This window comes from Blastomyces gilchristii, assembly GCF_000003855.2.
Source record: "Blastomyces gilchristii SLH14081 genomic scaffold supercont1.1, whole genome shotgun sequence".
Taxonomy (NCBI): domain Eukaryota; kingdom Fungi; phylum Ascomycota; class Eurotiomycetes; order Onygenales; family Ajellomycetaceae; genus Blastomyces; species Blastomyces gilchristii.
Genome location: NW_003101682.1, coordinates 1,969,166 through 1,992,551, shown reverse-complemented (window position 1 = coordinate 1,992,551; position 23,386 = coordinate 1,969,166). Strand labels below are relative to the sequence as shown.

The 23,386-nt window shown below is 47.6% G+C and overlaps 10 protein-coding genes across 10 annotated transcripts; 4 read left to right on the top strand and 6 right to left on the bottom strand.

Moving 5' to 3' along the window:
- Positions 1-370: 370 nt before the first annotated feature.
- On the bottom strand, positions 371-732 carry BDBG_16079 (uncharacterized protein; the record flags this gene model as incomplete). The annotated part of the gene is made up of 2 exons (XM_031724102.1): positions 371-620; positions 677-732. The coding sequence occupies 2 exons, from the start codon at positions 730-732 to the stop codon at positions 371-373; spliced, it is 306 nt and encodes a 101-aa protein (XP_031575724.1).
- Positions 733-1,370: 638 nt separating this feature from the next.
- On the bottom strand, positions 1,371-3,156 carry BDBG_00296 (ubiquitin carboxyl-terminal hydrolase 22/27/51; the record flags this gene model as incomplete). Its single annotated transcript, XM_031719830.1, has 6 exons — positions 1,371-1,691; positions 1,779-2,204; positions 2,283-2,620; positions 2,700-2,792; positions 2,861-3,061; positions 3,132-3,156. The coding sequence occupies 6 exons, from the start codon at positions 3,154-3,156 to the stop codon at positions 1,371-1,373; spliced, it is 1,404 nt and encodes a 467-aa protein (XP_031575723.1).
- A 1,114-nt stretch (positions 3,157-4,270) lies between these two features.
- BDBG_00295 (DASH complex subunit DAM1) lies at positions 4,271-5,984 on the bottom strand. The gene is made up of 4 exons (XM_002629003.2): positions 5,481-5,984; positions 5,343-5,385; positions 5,210-5,270; positions 4,271-5,150 (listed from the first exon to the last, which is right to left on the bottom strand). The coding sequence occupies exons 1-4, from the start codon at positions 5,799-5,801 to the stop codon at positions 4,955-4,957; spliced, it is 621 nt and encodes a 206-aa protein (XP_002629049.1). The 5' UTR covers positions 5,802-5,984; the 3' UTR covers positions 4,271-4,954.
- A 70-nt stretch (positions 5,985-6,054) lies between these two features.
- Positions 6,055-9,025, top strand: BDBG_00294 (CRAL/TRIO domain-containing protein). Its single transcript, XM_002629002.2, has 4 exons — positions 6,055-7,586; positions 7,654-7,695; positions 7,757-7,856; positions 7,917-9,025. Exons 1-4 carry the CDS (start codon positions 6,420-6,422, stop codon positions 8,483-8,485), a joined length of 1,878 nt encoding a protein of 625 aa, XP_002629048.2. The 5' UTR covers positions 6,055-6,419; the 3' UTR covers positions 8,486-9,025.
- Positions 9,026-9,657: 632 nt separating this feature from the next.
- BDBG_00293 (bis(5'-nucleosidyl)-tetraphosphatase) lies at positions 9,658-11,119 on the bottom strand (the record flags this gene model as incomplete). Its single annotated transcript, XM_002629001.1, has 6 exons — positions 9,658-9,765; positions 10,075-10,089; positions 10,166-10,258; positions 10,606-10,674; positions 10,906-10,988; positions 11,074-11,119. 6 exons carry the CDS (start codon positions 11,117-11,119, stop codon positions 9,658-9,660), a joined length of 414 nt encoding a protein of 137 aa, XP_002629047.1.
- A 389-nt stretch (positions 11,120-11,508) lies between these two features.
- Positions 11,509-14,323, top strand: BDBG_00292 (beta-alanine synthase). Its single transcript, XM_002629000.2, has 3 exons — positions 11,509-12,454; positions 12,650-12,964; positions 13,059-14,323. The coding sequence occupies exons 1-3, from the start codon at positions 12,339-12,341 to the stop codon at positions 13,993-13,995; spliced, it is 1,368 nt and encodes a 455-aa protein (XP_002629046.1). The 5' UTR covers positions 11,509-12,338; the 3' UTR covers positions 13,996-14,323.
- BDBG_00291 (30S ribosomal protein S10e) lies at positions 12,026-15,501 on the bottom strand (the record flags this gene model as incomplete). Its single annotated transcript, XM_031719829.1, has 5 exons — positions 12,026-14,778; positions 14,859-14,929; positions 15,043-15,092; positions 15,157-15,337; positions 15,486-15,501. 5 exons carry the CDS (start codon positions 15,499-15,501, stop codon positions 14,413-14,415), a joined length of 684 nt encoding a protein of 227 aa, XP_031575722.1. The 3' UTR covers positions 12,026-14,412.
- BDBG_00290 (uncharacterized protein) lies at positions 15,475-16,928 on the top strand. Its single transcript, XM_002628998.2, has one exon. The coding sequence runs from the start codon at positions 15,571-15,573 to the stop codon at positions 16,528-16,530; it is 960 nt and encodes a 319-aa protein (XP_002629044.1). The 5' UTR covers positions 15,475-15,570; the 3' UTR covers positions 16,531-16,928.
- A 4-nt stretch (positions 16,929-16,932) lies between these two features.
- On the top strand, positions 16,933-19,362 carry BDBG_00289 (uncharacterized protein). The gene is made up of 2 exons (XM_002628997.2): positions 16,933-17,461; positions 17,523-19,362. The coding sequence occupies exons 1-2, from the start codon at positions 16,975-16,977 to the stop codon at positions 19,052-19,054; spliced, it is 2,019 nt and encodes a 672-aa protein (XP_002629043.1). The 5' UTR covers positions 16,933-16,974; the 3' UTR covers positions 19,055-19,362.
- BDBG_00288 (leucyl-tRNA synthetase) lies at positions 18,425-23,382 on the bottom strand. Its single transcript, XM_031719828.1, has 4 exons — positions 23,149-23,382; positions 20,592-23,089; positions 20,323-20,521; positions 18,425-20,246 (listed from the first exon to the last, which is right to left on the bottom strand). Exons 1-4 carry the CDS (start codon positions 23,221-23,223, stop codon positions 19,626-19,628), a joined length of 3,393 nt encoding a protein of 1,130 aa, XP_031575721.1. The 5' UTR covers positions 23,224-23,382; the 3' UTR covers positions 18,425-19,625.
- Positions 23,383-23,386: the final 4 nt, after the last annotated feature.

The following is a 23,386-nucleotide window of genomic DNA, read 5'->3' as shown; positions in this document are numbered from 1 at the left end:
TGGCAACAAAATTTGTCGCCCGGCCTGTTTCGAAGCTGGTAGTAACAGACCCATGAGCCAAAGATCCAAGTAGAATAGTTGCCCCGCGTTTTCAATGCTTTAACAACAACGAATTTAACAACAGATGAAGGTTTTCACTCCCTAAAAGAGCGCTTAATCTGGGCCGATTTGGGTTAGAAAGAAACTATTCTTGTTATCGGCGGCCGGGGGAAACATGGTATCTTGACGTACTAAATCGAGTATACCGTTTCACTGGCGAAAGAGTGTCGTTACCCAAACAGTCTTCATCCGTGAAATAGGGAAAGTGACGACGTCGAAGCCCGTCAGAGCTCATGAACCAGAGCGACCACTCTCTTAGAGTGCGCCTAGCCTAACAGCATCGTGTAATGTCGATGGGGGACAAATTTCTGAAGATGATAGCCACACAATCGAAGTTAAGCTGTTTAAAAACATCGCCTACCATTTCTTTGCCCAGCATCATCAAACCGCCAGAACTAAAAGATGCGCAGGCCTGCGTTGAACGAGGCTCGTGATCCTGATAGGTAATGGAGTCTCCCGGTTTCCTTTCGGCTCGTCCACTTAGTCGTAAATTGGCGCCATGACCAGGAATGGGCAGCCACCTAGAATTATAAAAGGAAGCGTAACAACAGCCCCTTCGCTTGCCCGTCCAATTTACGTCTTGCCTTGCAAAGTGCTCGCTTGGCATGGGAAGGTCTTTTTAGACATGTCCATGGTGATGCAATTTGTAGTAGGCGCTTGTAGTCCAACCGCGGTTGCCGTATCGAGCTGGCTATTCATCGAAAACATTGGCCTTCACATATGAACGGAGTTCGATTCGCAGCGAAATCCGGCCCAGGATATAACGGGCGGGAAAGTTGACGAACCCGCGGACTTTTTGGTGGTCATATGATTGCGCCCACTCCCCCGTGGACATGCTTGGCAGCCCTGGAGATCAACAGTAAGGCGAATCACGCAATGGAAAATGTAGGAGTTGCAAGCAGATGGATAGACTCAAACAGGAGGAAAGATAATTGGTCAACGACAAGGAAGTAATCTTTGGGGCAACCCCATGAAGACGACAGAAAGGGAGCAAGGGGAAACAGTAGAGGAACAACCCAGAAACCCCCACAGAAACTAGACTGTGAAGGTAATTGGCATAAGTAAATCAGTAAGATAAGATAAAACTGCTTCGAGAAGCATATATCGTTCACGTGTGCATATACATCCGTAAATGGAGTCCGTCCAATGATCACATTAAGCCCCCCAACATAATAACTAGACAGGGAAGAAAATATAGAAATGCTGTGAAGATGAAAGTGAAAAAGGAATATAAATAAGACAGCAAACCTTCATGCCCAATATCATCAACACTAGCTAGCCCCAGACAGGGCATGAAGGGTGTAGAAGAGTAGGTACGCGTCGGCGCCCAGCACCTCTGCTTCATTGACCACGGTCACTTGGTCATCGTTGAAAAGGAACCACTGCTCGCCCTGCCGGCAATAAACATAATAGTGCCCTGCGTCAAGCTTGCCCTTGTGGACAACAGCACTGGAGAGGTCGTACATAAAATTCGAATTTCTACCTTTGCTCTTGGAGTGCTGGTGCGTCGTATACGGGAGCATGTTGATCGAGAGTGGAAAGTCAACTTTTCCTTCAACCTTTTCCGAGACGGAAAGTGTATGCTCGAATCGCTATCGGACATTTTTGCGTCAGCTAAGCTATTACAGGTATGGTAATGGAACAACCAATACTGGTTAGGAGCAGAGCCGAACACTGACCTTCAGCTGCATGCACAATATCACAGGCAGTTTCCTTATCCGAAGTTGCTTCGTAGCTTTCTGCGGGGTGCCTCCGCAGCCGCTACAGTTGTATGCATCTGCCATGAGCTTCTCCGGGGAGGTGAAACTCTGCAAGCAGCCGTCAAGTGTCGGGGTTGTGGTTAATTCACCCCCGCCAAGGGCTCGTTTTTTCTTCTGGACTTGAACGTCCAAACTGAGATCTATCATTTGATCCTCCGTCTGGGTGACATTCCCACACCTATCACAAGTCACGCTGCTTCGCAACTTTCCGTAGAAGGCGTTATGGAAAAAGCAGCGGCATGTTTTATTGTGGTCTTCAACGTGGTCATGAGTGCCCGCATGTAGCTTGTCTACCAAAAATTGGTAGAACTCATGCGCATCCTGCTGTTGATAACCGGAGAGGATCTATTTGTGACGATGGTGATGTGTAAGTTTCCAAAATTAAAAGATTGGACAATAATAAGACATTCGGAACAAACTTACAGGACTAGATCTCCACGACGCCAATAGTAAATTAAGCGCACCAAATCCTTCCGTCTTATCGTCGTTATTAAATTCGGCAAAAGTTTCAGAGACAGCACAGCTGATGCAGTTCTGGACTGTACAATCGTACGTATGGTGGTTATTGCCGAGAAAGTATGTGGTCAGAAGGGGATCGTGAAGCAAAGTTTGCAATATGACATTCATATAGCAAGTTTGGCCTAAGTTAAATAAACCCCTAACGCCTTCCTTTCCACATATTCTCTTGTTCGCATTAGCCGCAACATAAGCTTGGTCGCCATCGTTCTCAGAGTCACCACCCAGTTTACGTTTTCTAAATCCTATTTTAAATACGTTAGGGAGAGAGGCCTTGGAGGGAGTCTTGCCCCAGTGATTTCGGTGTATTTTATTTAAACAAACCTGAAGGGTCGAAGAGGAAGTTTTCTAACTCCGCATCATAAACATAATCATTGCATCCTTGGCAGAATATAGTGCCCGTTCGGGAATCCGTGACTTGAATTTGTAAATTAGCAATTTGATTCAAAAACCTGAAGAAGGTAGGAAATGAATATAAGACTTACAAAATTTGTGGCCTGAATTCTGGTAATGAGTGTACCGGTCTACCGTTGTGCAGACTGCAGAGCACTCCAGACAGGGGTAAAAGGGCCTCAATGACTTTATTTCCGCAGGCTTGGGAGGCGGTCTCCGATGTACCTGGAGGAGGGCATGATGGAACTGGCTAGCAGTTTTCTCATCTTTTTCTAGAACGTCCCTGAGGTGTTCTGAAAAACGTGTTAGTACTCCGATTTTTTTCTTCTTTTGACCGATCTATCGCTGGGAGAGTGACAGTACCGCATCCAAATTCGGCATCTGACATGATGATAATTCTTATGTCCTTCCGCTTAGTAGCCTTCCGGACAGGCTGATAAAATGGATATCAACAAGGTGGCAGAGGATGTCCCCTAGCAATACGCTTAATAGGAAGCTCCGGATGGAGTATCAAAACTTCGACTGAAGCCTGACAATACGTAATTTCGTTTGAACCGCCGAGGAGAAGAGTTTCGCGCGGTCTATCAGACCAGGCTTTCCGTAGCAGTCCACTGTGCGCAATTCTCGGCGTAAGATCCGCTGATGCTGGGGATGATTGGAAAGTTGAGTCAAAAGTTGAAGATAACCAGTAGCCAGGTCCTTCTCTCCTAACAGCTCTTAAGAATAAAACCTTAGGTCCAAGGAGGGCGACACGGGGATCTGAGATAGACTGTGTGGAAGCGGGACTCAAATATTTCAGCGGGTCCCACAACTCGTTCAATAGGAAGATTCAGGAGAGCAAAAGCTTTGTCGAGCTCCCCGAGGTATTGATTATGAGAATCAAAAACGCTACGTGTTTAGATAGTTGCCGATATAGTTACAGGAGTTCGAATAATGAGTTCTCGTCTGATGGGTAGGTAGAGCTCTTGATGAGCGGCGATCCGTATCAAACGTTTGATTCGACAAACCAACGAAATACTGCCAAAGCCAACGCTCAGGCAAGCTCAAACGAATGTCAATGATCGATGACTTGCACAAATCCCCTCGCTGTGGCTTCTTGGGCAAGAGATTCGTCATATGAATTTTGTGAATTAGAAACCGTCGGAGGTAAGTGGTCACGACAAGGTAGGTGTAAGAATTAGTCGGAAATTTGGGCACAGCCCTTGAGAACTTCTGGTTGGTCGAGGTATCAATCTCAGCATACGCAGAGGGAGATAACTAAATAATAAAAGGAGAATCGCTGAAAGTAAACAATAAGGAAAAAAGTCAGATGAATAGAATATCACAAGAAGAAGGATATGTTGAAGTTCGGAGATTTTTAGCATGATTGGCGGCGTTTTGCTTTTTTTTGCCGAGCGAAACGAAACCAACAACTTTACTTCGATAACTATTTAGTTTTTTGGGATAATGACGGTTGCCCAACCACTGATCAGAGTGATACATAGTTTCACCCAACTATTACTTTGGAAGCTTATGTTTTAGTTTATTCATGGGTGTCACATTTCTACTGAGTTGGTCATTTACATCCATACAATTGGTGTCATATTATGAGTTTTCTAAATACACATGAGTCTTATAATAAACTTTGGTACCTGCAGTAATTAGATCTGCCAGCTACTTCTCAAGTCTAGCTAAACCCACAAAACCCGCTGCTTAGCGTATATGGAATGGGAAATTCAGAAAATAGGAAACTGGAAACAGTGGCGGCTATTGCACTTCCTTGGGGCTTGTGCATGGCGTGAACCATCAATAGCCACGATTATCTATTAATGGATTCGCCGTAAATTTCCAAAAAGCTTATCCAACGGGGAGAGTAATCTAATCAAGCAGCTCTTAGCTTGAATTAGCATATCGTGAGCGCATGGACATGTAGCCGGGAATCATTGGGTTTGGTAGTCAAGTTTCGATCTCTCTGCTGCCATATCGACGCCGGCCGTGTAGCCTTCCTTTCGCTCAATCTGCAAGCGCTACATGAGCTGTAAGGATAGCCAACTAGCGGAAAACGGGCGTACGGCTTTTGCACATCCTAGTGGGAGCGTTGAACAGCTCCCTTGCTTGCACGAAGAGAATAGATTTCGGTTGGAAGGTAGAAAGTCTTTGGGTATATGAGCGTTCCCAGACAATGAAGTGTCAGGAATCTTTGTTCACTACCGAATTCCGCGAGCTCGTGGCCTTACAAGCCCGCTGGTTCGACCGCGCGTTGAACCTCTAGTCGAATAGCGGCCTCCGGTTGAACCACGGCTAGATTGGCTAGTACCGCGGGCTGAGGGAGCGGGTGTTGAGTATTTTGAACTCGTTTTAGTTGATATAGGAGGGTTATCGACAAACGAGGTGTCAGTGGTCCTAAATAGAATTGAATAAGCCAATTGTTGTCGACCACAGAGCAGACCTCGTATTCTTACATGAAGGTTGTTTCACCGTCATGTTCTGTTGCTGTCAATGGTTCGTTCACGGTCACTGAGTCTAGTCATAGAAATGTCAGCGCCGTCGAATGGCTGCCGTGATCAGTTCTGATAGTGTCCGGCTCTGGATTACCTTCTGCTTGCTTCGCTCTCTTGAAGGAATCTGGAATGGGCGCCTAAAACGAAAAACATGTCAACGCGTGTCTCTATAAAGAACCTAACATAAAAAGCGAAAATGAGTGCGAAAAAGAGACATCAAAAACAGGCATACCTCAGGGAAATCAACACAAAAAGCATTCATATTTAATCCATACAGGAAGCTCGCGAAGCTCTCATTAAACCGCGACAAGCTCTCATGCATCAGCTGGAGATGCATGAAATTGGCCTCGAGATCTGCCATGGAATCTGCCAACTCTGCAAACTGAGGCTCCAGGGCGTTCACAGCCGGTTGGGAGACACCATCTTGATTCCAGCTTCCTCCGAACGCGTGCGAATCTCGAATCGAGGTCCGTGAGCCTGGTCGAAGCGGGGTTGTAGGTCGGGATGAAGGGCGAGGACGGGAGGTTGATCGGTGTACCCCGCCGGAGTCCATGGCCAGGAAAATGGCGGGGGATGTGGGTAAAGGGTAAATCGGAGGTCGGTCCCTGTATGCGCACTACAGAGGAATATTGTTATTGTTATTATTATTATTATTATTAGGCTGGGGGGTAAGACAGCTTGGATGGTAGTTTAACTAGTATTGCTGCTCGTTTGATTATTATTGTTGAACTATTTTGGTATTTTGTTGTGATGCCGATATCAAAACTCCGCAATCTTGGCCTTCACGTGCAATGACATAAGCACTAGCCGACACGACATGGCCTTGAGGCCGACGAACAAACGAACTTCCAATATAGTTCCATTGGCTAGGTAGGATCTAGTTTTCAACACGCTCCTTGAAACCTCCCCGGATTTTCATCGCCATCTGCCCCGCATCGCGCTACTCTCCGTGTTGTGCTGCCATCTGCGCCGAAGCCCTCTCTAGCTGGGATCTGTATCCGGCGCAACCGAGGGCGAGGGACTGAAGTGCCAGGCAAGGGGACGGACGAGCCTGTGGCAGGTGCTTGTCGCTCGCTGAACTTTTCGCCCAGCAGACCAAAATATAAGCTTCGCTGTCTTCGATCTGCTGCTGCCCCCTTTACAATAATAATACTGCCACAATAATATATATATGTGGGCGGCCTTCCACCGCCGCGTTTCACCCTCATCTCTCAACTTCGTCTCTGTACGGTTGACTGAACAACGTGCGCATTCCGGATTTCGAGGGTGGTCGTCACCACGCGATCCCCCCCCAACCAGACATAACTGCTCCGGATTCCCTGATCAATATCCATCTTCCTGTACGAAATACGCTTCGTCGTTCTGGACATTCGCTGTTTCCGCTGTTGTTGTATTCGGCGGTTTAGGCTTGCGACATATTTATTGGGCGCCCGACAAAGCCAGCATCACGACTAGGATCTCACCGGTTCCAGGGCATTTCAACTCTGAGGACAAAGAAGCAGCAGGGGCAGAAAAATACGAAATGGCAACAGATCCAGCGCTCAGCGGGCGGCTTGGCCACCTTACAGAGCAGGAGGAGGCGAAACTCCGGGAGCTTTGGGCGCTCCTGTTCAAGATATTCAAAATTGGCCAGGCTGAGGGAACTGAGTTGGCGGATAGTTTATCATCGCTCCAGAAAACTCAAAGTACAACTGCGAACACGACAGATGCCGCCTCCGTGACGTCAAAGAAGAAGACAACCACAAGGAAACGATTTGGCTTCTTCAGCAAGTATAATGAGACTGTGGAAGAGAAAGAAGAAAATTCGACTGCCAATGGCCACGCTGTAGCTAGTCAGATGAAGCTGTCGGATGATGACGATAAATATGGACTAAACAAGGAGTTCTTGACTGCTTTATCCAGCCAATCGCCTGAGGAGCTACGGATGGCGTTCTGGAATGTGATTAAACATGATAACCCGGATTCGCTCTTGCTTCGATTCCTGCGGGCCAGGAAGTGGGATGTTCACAAGGCCCTGGTGATGTTGGTATCTACTCTAAAATGGAGGTCCCAGGAGTGGAAGGTGGACGATGAGATCGTGTTTAAGGGCGAGGCTGCTTTCCATGAGAATAGCAAGAGTGACGACCCTACCAAGAAGAAGGAGGGCGAGGATCTGCTCCATATGCTTCGAATTGGTGAGGCCTATTGCCGTGGCAAGGATAAGCTAGGCAGGCCGATTTGCTATATCAATGTCCGGCTGCACCGTATCGGCGCTTACTGCCAATCCGCTATCGAGAAAAACATCATCTTTCAGATCGAGACTTCTCGCTTAATGTTGGACTCTAGAATAGACACTGCTGTGAGTAATTGTTGTCACTGTCATGGCCTGTCATCAATCGATATCGGATGCTAACTAAACTGTTAAGGTTATTGTTTTCGATATGACCGACTTTGGGCTGGCGAATATGGTAAGCATCTCCCCTTCACCTTGGATCCGCCTATTACATACGAGCTTACACAGTATTATAGGACTATATACCTGTTAAATTCATCATTAAATGTTTCGAAGCCAACTACCCTGAAAGTCTTGGTGCGATTCTTGTTCACAAAGCACCATGGATATTCTCTGGTAAGCTCATATCGCTCACCCCTGTTTTGTTCGAACCGCTGCCTCTAACACATTCCACAGGCTTCTGGACAATCATCAAGGGCTGGCTGGATCCCGTAGTAGCTTCGAAAGTCCACTTCACGTCGAACTATCAAGAACTAGAAAATTTCATCGCCAAGGAAGCTATTCCCGTAGGGCTTGGGGGCAGTGACGACTACGCGTACGAGTACATAGAGCCCAAGGCAGGGGAAAATGACCTAATGAAAGACACCATTAAAGCCGCGACACTCAAGGAAGAAAAACTTAAGATGATTGATGAGTATCAAAAGGCGACGCGAGAATGGATAGACACCGCCTCTACCGCTGCGGATAAGGGCGAGGAGATTAACAAGCAGAGACAAGATATCGCCTCGCGGCTAAGTGAATTCTACTGGAAGCTTGATCCATACATCCGAGCGCGCTCCATTTACGACCGTATCAGAGATGCTGAGGAAGCTATCGCTACATCCACCGCAATTACGATCCCGAAACCTGAAGAGGTCACAGTGAAGGATCAAGGTGCACTGTCAGAAAAGGGTGCTACGGGCGATCCGAAACCGCAGAGCCAGGTGGTGGAAACCACGGCTGTGGCTGCGGCTGCTGCTAGCTAGAATTGCTTCTTTTTGCTTTTTTCCCCCCTTCTCTTTGTCCTTTTTTTTAAAGTTCAGTTCTCCAAGGCTTTTCCTGATACGTCTTCATGTTCATTCTACCTTCGTTTTGCCCCGGATTTTTCATCCACTTTCTAGATCTTAGTTATTCTTTATTATTCTCTTAGAAACCCCTTTTGCCACGTCTATCTGATGTTCGATGGGAGTCATGCCTCATTATTTTTTATGGCCAACTCTTTTGTATCCTTACTGTTTTCCGCCTGTTTTTATTTATCTTCTCCATGTGGATATCAAAAAGCAACTGCTAAAATAACACAGTGGATTGGCGCGCTCTCACGGGCTCGCATACGCAAATCTTATGTACGTTTTTATGAATGAATGCAGCAACCGATAAATAAAAGAAGAAAAAGAAAATGCATATACACATCAGTTTTCAAGCAACCAGGCCATCTCAAATAATACAGTTACGGCTAATCCCACCCATTTTAACCCATTTTTTGCCCACTTATAAACCGAGTGCTACATATCAGACAACTGTGAAACCACCTATTTATTTATTATTATTTACCAATAATAATAATGCCTAGGGTACCTCAGGTGTCTGTGCGACGGCGCAGAACGTGATGTACAGGTACATGTACATGTACATGTACCCTTTCTCCCCGCCCCCCCTATGTTGGGGGAAAGGGGGGGGAGGGAAAAGAGTTAACGCGGGGAATGGATTGGTTGCGCGGGAGGTGAGCTAGGGCATATGGGATGATTTGATGGAAAGGTAATACATAATAATAATAGTGAAGTGAGTATAGGAAGTCATTATTCTCATTCAGCACCTATGTTAGTCACGACATATTAACAACTGCAATGCAACCCCGTGGAATCGGGTGTTCATCAAGTTTCTTCTGGTCGGTCCGCCTTTCATGGAATTCCCGAACCCACCTCAACGTTGCCTTTTTGTTCTTCTCTTCCCTCCCTTCCTCCATATATCCACACATGTAGCTGTGCTAAATAGTTACCAACGAGAGGGGCCACAAAGAGGAGAAAAAAAATAAAAAAAATAAAAAAAATAAGTGTCGCATAGCCCTCTTGTTCACATTATTTCCAACAAACGCACTCAGCCTCCCCCTCTCTTCCCCTCTTTCTTGCATCGGAGCGATTCAATATCATTAACTCCTAGTTTACATCTTCGCCTTCATCTCTTCGCAAAGCGCCTTGAGCTCCTCCTTGTCTGCCTCTGCGTTGGGCCAACCAACAGTGAGCCCCTCTTTCTCGTTTGGTTTTGGTATCTAAATTTTTTCGATGGCGGGCCCCTCCCGGGGGGTGGAGGGGGGAGGCGTTCAAATGTTAGCATGTATGCCTTGATTTCTCACAAGTGGCTTTCGTATAAATTTTTTTTTTTTTTCTTTTTTTTGCGCATTTGGATTATGTTGCAGAGGTACACTCGGAGTTTTTTTCTGTTGCTTTACATCTTTTCTGTAGACTTTCAACCTAAACAACTCTCCCGGCCTTGGGTTGGGGTGGGGATAAAAGAATCTTTGATAGGATGGATAAAAATGGACGGATGAGGGGAATTGAAAAGAAAATGGAAAACGTACCATGTGAATGTGAACCTGCGTTGGAATACGTCAGCAAAGGGAAAGAGAGGTTAGAATGAGAAGGGGTAGGGATATGTGCGTTAAAACATACATGATCAACAAATTGGTGGGCTGGTCTTCCGTTATTCTGGAGGATATTGAAATCCACGGCGCCCGAGGCAATTGCTAACTTTTTGGCAACGGGCTGTGTGTTTGATTTGTTTTGGTTAGTTGGCTAATTCTCCAGATACTTGTCTCGAGGTTTTGATGAGAAAAATATGCAGCAGTTTGCCAAGGAGTTTTCGACACAATAGAAAGAACGCCAGGCCAGAGCTTAAAATCGTAGCTTGGTGATCTATATGTAGCAAAAATGATGAACTGTGACACTGCTAAACTCTCAGAGATGCACTATGCTTCTTCCATGCCTTTTTCGTTTTGGTTCTTCTTTCACAAACTGCGGCATTTTGCTTGGGGAATCGGGCGAGAAATGGCGGTAGAAGGACAAGAGTGGAAATCACAGAGATATTATGGACGAATGTGTGCTCTACATACCAGAAGCTCAGCAAGGTCTTGATCGGGAATATCAGTCAGTTTGACACCGTGGAATTTGGGGATGACGAGCTGCGTCGAGGTAGAATTTGGCGAGTAGTTAGTTTATCGATTTCCAGCGCCGTTTCCATGATGTTGAGCTTGGTTTCTTTCATTGAAGATTTGGATGAGGAGCACAATTGGTTCGTTTTCCGCTCAGCCATTGAGACCAATGCCAATGGCAGCTTTGGGAGGGGCCTGGATATATGAACCGCCAATTGGCCACCAATGTAGAGAGATAGAACGGGGTGTGCATAAACTCACCGCGTGGCCCCTGCTCAGTGGCATTATGTCAAGAAAGGCTAGGACTCGTTCGCTCTCATAGAGCTTGAAGCTAGGGATCTCGCCTTGTTGACATAGGTTAGTATACATGTTTATAGGAGGAGGGGTTGTATGATGTCAGCTCCCCGGGAGTATAGGTACTGTACATACCCTTCACGATCCTACAGAAGAGACAAGCAGCGGAAGCAGCAGACATGGTGAAGGTATTTGGTATGAGATTAAACTTGGAAAATAGAAAGTCAATTGAGGTAAATAATAAATGTGAGGAAGAAGAACGTTCGACTTTTGTTGAGAGATGATGGCGGCTTCTTGTTGCTGATGTTGATATTCCGCTGTCCTGATTAGGCGAGGGGTCAGCGGTTCAGCTGCCGGTCGCCGGAGGGAAACATGACGCCCTGCGCCCCCGCAATGCACTGGTGACTAAAGATGACATGATAGTTATAGGTCAAGAATATATAAGCAATGCACACAAGCTATATGAAGAAAGTCAAGAAAAAGTCAAGAAAAAGATAATGCATGAGCAAGGAATCAAATCGCCACCCCGCCCCCAAATCGCACCGTCCCGGATTCGAACCCATGTCCATAGCTAGCTTACATAATAAAGGCAGGATATAAATCAATTTAGGTCCATAACTAGGAGGAGTGGAACAGGCTAGCTCAGAATCCATTTCTTGCCTTTTACCAGAGATGGCCGTGGCTCTGTCCAAAATACTCCTATACACCAATCTTTGGAAACTGCTCATCGGCAACAGTCGGTCGATAATTTTATGCTATTTTTTTCTCTCACTTCCCGAGACTACTCTAACACCTTGAGTCCAACTACTTTTCAGTACTTTTCTCTCTCCTACCGGGTGGGATGAACAATGAAGCTCAGGTTGGGTGCGTGGAATTTGGGATCGGCCGTGTGAATAATACATCTTCACCCCGCAAGTTCTCCCCGCCCTAGGATATTCCATCCTTTTTTATAACCCAATGCAATGGATAGTGGGCGAATTGTGCTTGAAGCTGAAGGGATGTAGTATGTACGGCATTAAAAACTTTACCTTACATCCCGATTCAGGTCAATATCCCGAAAACGCTGCCCGGGTTGTGGAGCTGACAAGTAAACATCCCCGCTTCCGGCAAAACATTGACAGGGCTGAGGGGCATCGGTTATGAGCAAGCATACTATATATATACCTGCGATTCCAATTGATAATAATTGCTTCACCGGCTGATACCTGATTTGCAACTAGTATATTTACCTGCCTTGTCTGAACCCCTCATGAGTACTTCCATCTGCCGACGTATTACCACTACCCTCAACTCACCACCGCGCATTATCCAAGGCATCTTCTTCAAGGACTTATCAACCCATACACAGCGCAATTCAATATCAGCTGTTCCTATTCTCGCAGCTTTCATGGAGAAAAGCCATGCTGACCACCCAGCTTTCGGAGGCCGATGTTTCGGGACTACAGGCAAATAAGCAGAGGCTGTGGGATTATATTCATCATAGTTGCCAATGGGGCTCTGGCATTAGATGGGGAGAGTACGTTCTTTATTTATTTATTTATTTTTAATTGTTTATTTGCCCTCTAATCATAACTCCTTGCAACTGGTTACACTATGAGCTGGGCAACTAGTAGATGTTGATATATAGGGGGCAGGGGGGGATAAGGGGCGTTTAGACCAAATCAGAGGTAGTGGTGAACTTTCATGCTGACGTCTCATCTCCACCTTACAGTAACCCAACAGACACAGGAATGGGTCGCCTAGCCCTCTCGCAAGAAGACAAACAGGTACGAAACTGGTTTATCGAAACCACAAAGGCGCTGGGCTGCAATGTCACCGTCGATGAGATGGGTAATATCTTTGCTGTCCGCCCTGGGCGAAGAAAGTATGTCCCGGCTACTTTCATTGGGAGCCATCTCGATACACAACCCACTGGTGGTAGATACGATGGTATCCTAGGGGTCTGTGCAGGCATCGAGATGCTTAAGGTCCTAGAGGAAAAGGGGATTGAAACGGAGGGGGGAGTTGGTGTTGTCAATTGGACGAAGTAAGTTAGGACACAGGGGTCCGCCCTTCCTTCATTCCCCCTCTAAACACCTTGATAAACGGGGAAAATATAGCCATTAACCAAAAAAGTATAGCGAAGAAGGTGCTCGCTTCCCCATAAGCATGGTCTCCTCCGGAGTCTGGGCGGGCAAAATCCCTCTCGAAAAAGCCCATAACCTCCGCGAAGTCCCCACCGTCGCTTCCCTCCCCATAGCCTCCTCCGCCCCAGAAACCATGAAGTCCGCTCTGGAAAAGATCGGTTACCTAGGCACCACCCCATGCTCGCACACCGCATACCCCATCGCCGCCCATTTCGAACTCCACATCGAGCAGGGCCCCTACCTCATCACCTCAGGTCAGCGCGTGGGCGTCGTCACCGCCGTCCAGGCATACCGCTGGTACCGCATCAATGTCACCGGCCGCGACACGCACACGGGGACGACAGCCTTCGAGCACCGCGCAGACGCGCTCTACGCCGCTGCGAAAATGATGGTGCGTGCGCGCGAGATCGCGCAGAAACACGGCGGTCTCGCGAGTGTGGGGATCGTCGATATCAAACCGGGCAGCGTCAATACGATCCCAGGCTTTGTCAGTTTCAGTCTCGATTTCCGCGCGGCGGACACGCCGATTGTGGAGCGGTGCGATGCGGAGTTGCGGGCGGAGTTTGCGGCGATTGCGGCAGAGGAAGGGAAGGGGATTGGGAAGCCGTGTCGGGTTGAGTGGGTGTTGGATCTGGATAGTCCGGCTGTTAATTTCCATGAGGATTGCATTGGGTGTGTGATGAAGTCCGTTAAAGCTGTTGTGAAGGATCAGCCGAATCCTGAGTCGTTGTATCGGACGATTATGAGTGGGGCGGGGCATGATAGTGTCTTTACGTCGAAGAGGGTACCGACGAGTATGGTATTTGTGCCGTGTAAGGATGGAGTAAGCCATCATCCAGAGGAGTTTTCGTCAGCGGAGGATTGCGTTACGGGGGCGACGGTTATTCTGCAGGCCGTGGTGAGGTACGATCGAATGAGGTTCCAGAGTTAGTCCGCGTTATGAGTGTTTTCCCCTAAATTGAAGAGTCTATGATAAGGTCAGCTGGGTTATTGAGCTCTCAATGTTTGCAAATGAAATGAAAATAAATATTCAATATCAGGATTTCAGATAGGGTAAGAGTCGATTCGAGGTCGTTGAAGATACCGCCTATGATATCTGGCGTGGCCAAAATAAATCAGCCGGTGTAAGGCTCATGTTGACAGATTCTAAGATAAAAACATATGTGGAAAGAGCAATCGTCTTTAACGTAAAGTATTCTTCTCCATTTGAGGTTAAATATTGCATTATTTAATTCCCCCATCATTTGGATCCACCCACACGATACCCGGGGATAATAATCCCTTCCCCTCCCTTTCCAACACAGGACAAAAACATCGCTAGTCCCTCCATCATCGTCATAATCTTCATTTAAGAAGATGGAGCGGGAGCACCACGTCCGCGACCGAAGCCGCCACGGAACGAAGGAGCAAAGTCGCCGGGGGCACCGCCTTCTTTACCCTCACCCTGCTCACGGCGTCTGTAGCCACCATCTCCACGGGGACCACCACGACCGCCGGGGCGTCTCTCGCGCTCTTCACCGCCCATCATGCCGCGGGGGGGAGCGTGCGAACGCTGCTGCTTGATGTGGGTAGCGGGGACGATCTCAGCGGGCAGATGGAGCCATTCGCGGAGGTAATCGAGACCTTCGGGAGTGAGGGTATAGTAGTAGTATTGCCACGAGAAGCGGGTCTTGAGGTAGCCGCGCGAGGTAAGGGATTGGCAGGCCTTGATCACCTGTTGTTTCCGCATATGGGTGTTATTTAAGTGGTTCTCTTTCTTTAATATACGTACTTCAAATTTTCGGGGTGACTTACGTAGAGGTTCTTGGTGTCAATGTCACCATGCTTGGGAAGGTTGAAGTCCTTCTTAGCCACGAGTACACCCTCTATTAATTTTTGTGAGAATAATTAGAATCGATATATCCATCCCATATGCGAACATAATATGTGATAAAAAATGACATCTAGGTGGGCGAAATATTGCGCTTGGTCAACATACCACGGAAGATGTACTCGTGGATCTTCTTGCGGTCAGCTTTGGGGATCAGCCTGGAGAGTTTTGTCAGTATAATCAATATTCAGCACACAACTAACATGAAGGTCATCAACTTACATTGTCGCGAGTTCCTGGCGCAATTCGGGGAATCGCTTTGACAATGGGGTATTCGGGCGGTGATGAGGTCGAAGCGGAGGTATAGCGGGTTGTTGAACTGGTGTGTTGCAGCGCTTTTGGCGTCGATGCTTTTCTTTCTTTGGCCGATAAGTGTGAGCGGAAAGCGTGACTAGGGTTTGCCCTAAACGACGAATGGGGAAGTCGGAGAAGAAATTCGTGGCTGGTGCAGCTGACTAAGTGGCTGATAGGATCATGTGATTTCATTCCCCAAAACGACGTTCGATTTTGTCTCGGTGCATCTTTCAATCACCTATCAACCGACAAATCACCTTCGCGACAAGGCATCGAGGCGCAGAAGAACATCCATCTGAGGCTACTGAAGATATCAAAAAACAGTTATATTGTGTTGCCAATATGGCACCTCAAACGATTAATTTCCTCCTCTCCTCCTTCCCTGGGTTGCCATTGCCACCCACCCTCTCGTTCGCTCTGCCATCCACTGCAATCATCGCCGATGTTGCGGACAACATATCCTCACGTCTACCACCGTCCCTAAGGAATGTATCCGATCGTCTTCTTCTCACAACTACTGGCAATAGACAACTTCTCCCCTATTCATCAGAATCTATCGCCACCCTCCTTGATGGCGCGCAAACCATCTCACAATCCACATTTATCCCTCTTCGACTTAGCGCCAGATTATGCGGTGGGAAAGGTGGTTTCGGCTCACAGCTTCGTGCTGCTGGAGGCCGTATGTCTAGTCGCCGCAAAGGAAACCAGGAAGAGAACAACGGCTCTAACCGTAACCTCGACGGCCGTCGACTACGCACCGTGAAGGAAGCCAAAGCGCTGGCCGAATACCTTGCGCTCAAACCTGATATGGACAAGAAGGCAAAGGAAGCTAGAAGAAAGCGATGGGAAGCTGTGGTCGAGGCAGCTGAGAGACGGGAAGCGGAGATTCGAAACGGGGAGGGCAAGGGAAAGGTTGATGGCGTTTGGATGGAGGATAAGGAGGAAGTGGGTGAGAAAGCGAGAGAAGCTGTTTTGCGCGCAATGAAAGAAGGCAACTGGAAAGATAACTTGGCTGGAGCTGAGTTTTTGGATGGATCCAGCGCCAGCGCCAGCAATAGCAGTGAAGATAGCAGGTCTTCAGCGAGTCCGAGCGATGGAAGCGATATGGAGGATGTTGCTGAGACAAGCACGAGTGCGACGACACTACCACAACCAGCCAAATCTACGGTTCCCGCGAGGCGATATTTTGGTTTTGACGACGAGGATGACGATGAATTAATGAGTGATGAAGAGGACGAAGAGGGAGAGGCGGATATACCTGACGGAAAAGAACTTGAGGGAAAGGGGAAGGGGAAGGCTTAATTTCAAATTGTGTCCGCTTTTACCTATTTTTTTCTACTATGCAAGGCGCCAGGAGTTAACTATCATCATTGGGGTAATTTTGGGTCTGGTTAAGCTGAATGCTGCTTTAGCTTATACATAGGATAGGCACTAGGATGATTGCTTATTCCTTTCTTCGATGAAAATCCATGAGCACTATATTTTTTTCTACTACTACTATTATTATCACTCTCATTCCTTTGATTGTCTAGCATCGTAAATCTATCTCGATTTTGGCTTCTTTTGCTGGCGACTACATACATGTGCAACTGTGGTGGTTTATCAATCTGATATCGTTTCTACGGTTGCCCTGACAAACCACATAAGCAGTCTTAATTTTCTTCCGCAGGCAAACCTTCAATATCGGTATAGTATTTCTCTATAGTTTGGCGCACCGGTTGGTATTTTAATTAATTAATTAATATAATGTCCCTAAATCCAAGGTCTGCATTGCGGAGACTTATCAAATTCGGATACTTACCTTCACCCGCTCCGCGACTATCATATTCTGCTCTCTCGAAATGGAGACCGGCCGCATGCCGCAAAGACTGTCTAGAGCATACATTATACCCTCCGCGACGACTTCTTCACACTTCTCCAGATACCCTTGATAGTTCAAACACCCCACCACTAGAAATACCCGAGAGCATCCCGCCGAACCTTGATCCTACGTTGCTACCGTTTTCATGTCCCGGCTGCGGCGCATTTACGCAATGGGTCAGCCCCGACGAAGCTGGTTACTACTCGATCAATAGGAAAGCTGTGAAAGAGTATATTCGCCGTTTTTCTCCCGATTCCGAAGAGGGTGCCTCTGCAGCTGAAAATATTCAGAATGGGAGCAACATTGTCGAGATTGTAGATGATGCGCCCGCCGAAGGAAAGTCGGCTGTTCCGTCTGCGCAACCGCATGAAGGTACGTGTTGTTGAAGATGCGCGAGTTAGGGTGAACCTTGAGCTAAGGATAATTTCTATAGATACGACACCGCCGAATGATATAAAAGTTCCATTCTGTGACAGATGTCATGGCCTTATAAATCATGGAATCGCGTCTCCTATTCCCTATCCTCCAATATCATACATCGAAGATATCATTGCCGAATCGCCATACAAACACAACCATGTTTACCACATTATAGATGCTGCGGACTTCCCCATGTCCCTAATCCCTAATATCAGCCGAATACTAGATTTGGCAAAACTGCGTACACAAAATCGAAGAGCGAAAAATATACAGTACGGGGGTGGAGGCCGGAAACCCGTTCTAAGCTTCATTATCACCCGTTCTGATCTCCTAGGTTCACAAAAGGAATTCGTGGACCATCTAATGACCTATGTCTTAAACGTAATGCGCGAATCACTAGGTTCGAAGGGTGAAAATGTACGTTTAGGAAATGTGCACATGGTTAGTGCGCACAGGGGTTGGTGGACGAAAGAAATCAAGGATAAGATTTGGGAGGAAGGCGGGGGTGTTTGGATGGTTGGGAAAACGAACGTAGGCAAAAGCAGTCTACTCCAGGTTGTTTTTCCAAAATCCCCGAAAACCCTACCCCCTTCCAAGCTACGTGCCAGCGGCAAATTCGAGGACAGCTTACAGCCCAACCGCCGGATTTGGAGCTCTACCGATCCCAGCGTGGATCACAGTGACCTACCGCTCCCAGGAGAACTTAAAGATCCTGACCCGAAGCAGAACAAGGAGGTCAATGAAGAAGTCGATGTTCTCCTCCCCCCGGCCCAAAAAGTGACGCAATATCCAATTTTCCCTATTGTGTCTTCCCTCCCAGGAACCACCGCATCCCCTATCCGCATCCCCTTCGGCAAAAAAAGGGGCGAAGTGATAGATCTCCCCGGGCTTTCCCGCGGCGGTCTACAGGAATTTGTTAAAGACGACCACAAAGCAGACTTAATCATGAAGAAACGCTTAAAGCCTGAACGGCTGACGATCAGGCCCAAACAATCCCTCGTCCTCGGCGGGGGACTCATCCGCATCACACCAGTTGACGCAGACAATATAGTCGTCCTCGCCGCCCCATTCGTCCCCATACAGCCACACGTAACCTCGACGGAGAAGGCTATTCTCATGCAGGCAGAGCAGCGCGAGATGTCCAACGTACCCAGAATTACAAAGGAAGGTATCGCTGAGTCGATACAATTCGCCGGTGTATTTGAGATTGACGGGGACGTTACCAAGACGTACGGCAAGCCGACCTCATTGCCGCTGGACAGGAAACAGAAGAAGAGGCTGAGCACGCTGCCGTATCGAGTCCTGTCGACGGATATTGTGATCGAAGGGTGTGGATGGGTAGAACTCGCTGTGCAGGTGCGCACCAAGGATCTAGAGGCCGGGGTTATGCCCAAGGTCGAGGTGTTTACCCCTACAGGGAAGTTTGTTGCGAGTCGGAAGCCGATGTGCGCATATTCGTTTTTGCTTGAGAAGCACCAGAACGCTGCGAGGAAACGGGCGAAGAGGCCGATGAGAAGTGTAAGGAGGGCCAAAGGAGGCAGCTAGATTTGGGCTGATATTACATGCTATGTGTGCCATCAATATGATGGATTTTTGAGAAAGTTGTATTATTTAGATCTCATTCAAACCCCCTCGGCCGATTTGTCCGGTTTCGTTTTATCAACATGTAATATATATAAGAACAAACTGTATGATATGACGAGTAGAAAGATTTTTTCAACTTACGTTTGGTCGGGCTTTTATTATAGATAGCATTGCGATCCCGGTTGGGCACAGCGTCATACATTCGTTTCCCGGATAGAGTCAAATGCATAGATAAATGAATCTAAATACAAATACAATATATAACCAAATGACCCGAAAACGTAAGTAAGGCATGAGATTTATGTCAAATATCTATCGAGGTTTATCGGTTTTAGGCTATGCCCCTGACGGTAAATATTAACCGCTCTAGACCTCTAGTACCTTTTCTTTTTCTCCCTATTCCCTTACTATGGATGCGCAGAGAATAATAATGGGCAATGAATAATGCACGGCATGATGCCCTAAAAGACCGAAAATAACATGGAAACAGTTTCAAGAAAGAAGGAAAGGAAATAAATCATAACAACGCAGATCACGACCCATCAACTTCAGGGATATTCTCGAAATGGAACGTAGGTTGCCCGGGAACCGCATTCTCCGCAATGATTGGTAGCCCTTCCCTCCGCTCGCCATCCAGGGTAGTACCCGCCTTACCGCCCTCCTCAACGGCAATGACCTCCACAACCTTACATCCAGTCGTTCTGATCAGACCCGCAACCATATCGCCAAGAACCTGTAGCTCATCGAAGCCCAGTTCTCGGTTAAAGACGGTCTCCGGCTGCTCCTTTGCCGTGATCAATCTCTTCTTCAATCCCTGGACAAACGGCATGGCCTTCTTCATCTCGCCAAGTTTGCTTACTTTGCCATTTAGCTCTTTATCGTTGATGGAGAGGGAGACAGCGTCGAAGGCCTCGCGGACCAAATCAATATACTTCTCCTGCCAGCTGGGGAATTTCTTGGCGGCGAAGATGGTCAACTTCTTTGGTTTGCGAGGGTCGAAACTGACGGTTTTGCCCTTAGAGAGTTTGCGAGCAAAGGTGGCTTCTGAGGATGTGATGTTCGAGGCGGTGGTGCGGACGTAGACTAGAGCAGAGGAGAGGACGGGGGATGGCTCTGGGACCTCAGGGAAGAGGGCTTTTTGGATGGTATCCGGCTATTTAATGAGGAAAATGTTTAGTCTTGACGCAATTGATGCTTCTAGAGTAATGGAAATGTTGGGATAAGCATACCTTCTTGAGGACCTCCAGCCACACGTATTCAGACCAGTGAGGAGTAATCGGAGTCAAAAGGAGAGCCTGCAGTTCAATGTATCGAAGGATTATATCGCGATGCATACCAATGCCGGCAGCGGTGGTTGATTCGCGGTAGAAGTCTCTTGCACTGGTAAAGTCGTAGAGCGCCCTCTTCAGAGCAAGTTTGAAATTGGTACTGTGGAGGAATTGAAATTAGTTATCGATATACATATACATCTATGGCCAAACAAGGGTTATTAACTTACTCAACATAATGCTTCCTTGCCTCACGAGCCAAAACATTCAGTTCATTGTCGAATAGTTTATCGAAGAAAGCATCGGCAGGGCCAGTGCGGAGAGAGTTGTCTTTCGCAACCTCCTCGATCCACTCCTTCAGTGTAAATAGACGCAAGATATTGCTGTTGGCGACTGATTCATCAAAGTTTGCATCCTCAATTGCGTCACCCGCATCAGCAAAGGCGATTCGCGTGGCATCCGCGCCATATTTGTCCACTGCGTCTTTCAATGTCAAGAAATTTCCTGTACTCTTGCTCATCTTCTCGCCGTTCAGTAGCAAATGGCCATTGACTCTGATGGAGCGTGGCCAGTATTCCCGAGGGAAAAGTGCGGCGTGGATATATAGGCAGAACGTGAGATGGTTCTGAATAAGATCTTTTCCTGAAACTCGAACATCCAGGGGGTACCAGTACTCAAACTCTCGTCTCATTGTGAGGAGAGCCTCCTTGCTAATACCGGTTGATTGAATTAAATCGTCGCCAAGGTCTCTCCTGGTGAAGATATAATCCCAAACCTCGTCCGTCATTTGCTCGGGCTTGATGCCGAGGCTGCCCGGTTCCTTTCCATATCTATCAGAGTGAAGAAGGTGTGCAATGGTATAGTATGCTTGGTAAACTGTACTGTCACTCAAACTTTCGACAAGGAAATGAGGATCCCATGGCAGTCTAGAGCCCAAGCCGTAGGTTCTGGCGCATGCCCATCGGTTGAGCCACTCAAGATTCTTCTCAAAGCCATGGCGAGCTTCCTCAGAATAAGTGTTGAGTGGCCCTTTTACATAGTCGAGAGTATCTTTCTGCCACTGTGGGTCGTTTTCGCCATAATTTAAGAACCATTGACCAAGATATGCAACAACACATTCGTCACTGCTTCTACTGACAACCTTACCAGCAGGGTCTGCAAACGGGAACGCATCACCACTCTTGATGAGAGACTCGCGGACTTTTTCTTTGGCTTCCTGAACCGGCTGGCCTTTAAACTCTCCATGGAGCATGGTACCCTTATAAAACCCTTCCGAGTACGCCAGCTCCTTTGCCTTGGCGAGCTGAACGGCATCCTTTGGCGAGTTGATCTTGAGTTGTGTTACCAAAGTTGGTGCCGTAAGGTTTCCGTATGTAGGGGTTTCAATTATGGGAAGGATTTCCAATTCAGCCCATTCTTTCTTAATGCCGTAGTAATCTGCTTTCTTTGCGAGATCGACCACGGTCGCATAGTCGTCTGGGCTGTCTGATGGCACCGACGTTACGACGCCAGTTCCCTTAGTTGGGGAGACAGCGTCCATAGGAAGTATTCTAACCCCTGCTGTATGAACGGAAAGAGGTGCATTGACCAGCGTGCCAACAAATGTAGAGCCAGGGGCTTCCACCACTGGTTCGAGTTCACTCTGGTCCCGTGGGAAATTGTCGCTGCCGAAGAAAGTGCCTTGGAATGCCATGTTCCAGGCTGCGCGTTTAGTAACGACGTAATATTCCTTATCGCTGACCTTGTAGAGCCCATAAGATATTTTAGGCCCAAGGAAACAGCATGTCTGTCCATACATTGTTTCAGGGCGCAGGGTAGCAGGTACAAAGTACACATTGGCATCAGGCTCGATTTTCCCCTTAACAAGCTCTTGGGCAGTCGGCGACCATTCCTTAACTTTAAGCTTCAGAGCAGTGTATTCTTGGGGACCAACGCCTTCTCCCTCAGTCCGGTCGTGATCCATGCACGGCTGTCCGTCCTTGGGCGAGTAGATAGTATACCGATTTCCATACAAGATTTTTCCTTGTTCGTGGAGGCGATTCATCTGCCAGCGGGTAAACGCGTCGTAATAAGGATTGGCATCCGTGGTCACGAACTGTCTCCGCCAATCGATCCTAGCTCCGATACTATCGAGGTCTCGGACACACAGGGGCGGGAAGAACTCGAGCCAGTGGGCGGGGTCCGCAAACTTATGCACTTCTTCAAGGGGTATACCCAAAGCCAACATAATTTGGAACTGGTATTTCATCTTCACCGTTTTGGCCGCGGCCTTGCTCTTCTTCCCAGAGAACTTAGTCAGGTCCTCCTTGGTTTCCTGAGTAGGAGCGGGCGGTTCGTCCGCCTCCCCGTCTTCATCGGTGTATCTCTCAAAATGTTTCCCGAACTTTTTAATGTCGTCTACCAACTTGTCCGCACAGGCCTTAATAGGCATTCCAGTGCAATGGAAACCAAGAGGGAACAGAGCTCGCTTTCCCTCCATTCTAGCAGTCCCTGCCATGAATTCTACCTTACTTGCAGTAAAGCTGTGGCCTGCATGTAAAGTTCCATTCATATATGGGTATGCCATGGTGCCAAAGAATTTTGGGAATTTTTCCCGGAGGTCGGCAGCGGAGATTGAGCCGGGAGGAATTTCCGATATAGAGGGAGCATCGACCTCGAAGACCTTGTTCGCCTTCCATTGCGCCTGATATTTCTTTTCAATCGCAATAAGACTATCTCTTTTGTCCGTCTAAACCACCCCTATTAACAGTTGTCTCTACTCAATGTGCGGGGCAGCATCGTACTTACATTCTCAAGCTTCAATGTATTTTTGGCGCTATTGCTGGCGTCCAGCGCTGCAGCTGCAGCCGCGGCAGCTGCCATATTTTCTAGCTAAGAATGGTCGAAGGACAAACAAAGTGGTGGGAAGATGATAGGTTTTCTCGCGATTTGAACTTCTAATGGCGGGGTTTTATCGCAGGCGCATCGTGACACATCAAAAAATCCGCGGTTGGATAAAATTGCTGACTCATTCAAATCACCCAGT

Coding starts and splice junctions, on each gene's coding strand:
- BDBG_00292 (XM_002629000.2), top strand. CDS start 12,339: ATGCTGACCACCCAGCTTTCGGAGGCCGATGTTTCGGGACTACAGGCA. Junction 12,455..12,649: donor TCTGGCATTAGATGGGGAGA/GTACGTTCTTTA, acceptor TCCACCTTACAG/TAACCCAACAGACACAGGAA. Junction 12,965..13,058: donor GGTGTTGTCAATTGGACGAA/GTAAGTTAGGAC, acceptor AAAAAAGTATAG/CGAAGAAGGTGCTCGCTTCC.
- BDBG_00290 (XM_002628998.2), top strand. CDS start 15,571: ATGGCACCTCAAACGATTAATTTCCTCCTCTCCTCCTTCCCTGGGTTG.
- BDBG_00289 (XM_002628997.2), top strand. CDS start 16,975: ATGTCCCTAAATCCAAGGTCTGCATTGCGGAGACTTATCAAATTCGGA. Junction 17,462..17,522: donor GTCTGCGCAACCGCATGAAG/GTACGTGTTGTT, acceptor TAATTTCTATAG/ATACGACACCGCCGAATGAT.
- BDBG_00294 (XM_002629002.2), top strand. CDS start 6,420: ATGTGGGCGGCCTTCCACCGCCGCGTTTCACCCTCATCTCTCAACTTC. Junction 7,587..7,653: donor ACTCTAGAATAGACACTGCT/GTGAGTAATTGT, acceptor TAAACTGTTAAG/GTTATTGTTTTCGATATGAC. Junction 7,857..7,916: donor AGCACCATGGATATTCTCTG/GTAAGCTCATAT, acceptor CACATTCCACAG/GCTTCTGGACAATCATCAAG.
- BDBG_00288 (XM_031719828.1), bottom strand. CDS start 23,223: ATGGCAGCTGCCGCGGCTGCAGCTGCAGCGCTGGACGCCAGCAATAGC. Junction 20,522..20,591: donor GCAAGGAAGCATTATGTTGA/GTAAGTTAATAA, acceptor ATTCCTCCACAG/TACCAATTTCAAACTTGCTC. Junction 20,247..20,322: donor GGCTGGAGGTCCTCAAGAAG/GTATGCTTATCC, acceptor CTCATTAAATAG/CCGGATACCATCCAAAAAGC.
- BDBG_00295 (XM_002629003.2), bottom strand. CDS start 5,801: ATGGACTCCGGCGGGGTACACCGATCAACCTCCCGTCCTCGCCCTTCA. Junction 5,386..5,480: donor TTTGTGTTGATTTCCCTGAG/GTATGCCTGTTT, acceptor TTTTCGTTTTAG/GCGCCCATTCCAGATTCCTT. Junction 5,151..5,209: donor GACGGTGAAACAACCTTCAT/GTAAGAATACGA, acceptor AATTCTATTTAG/GACCACTGACACCTCGTTTG.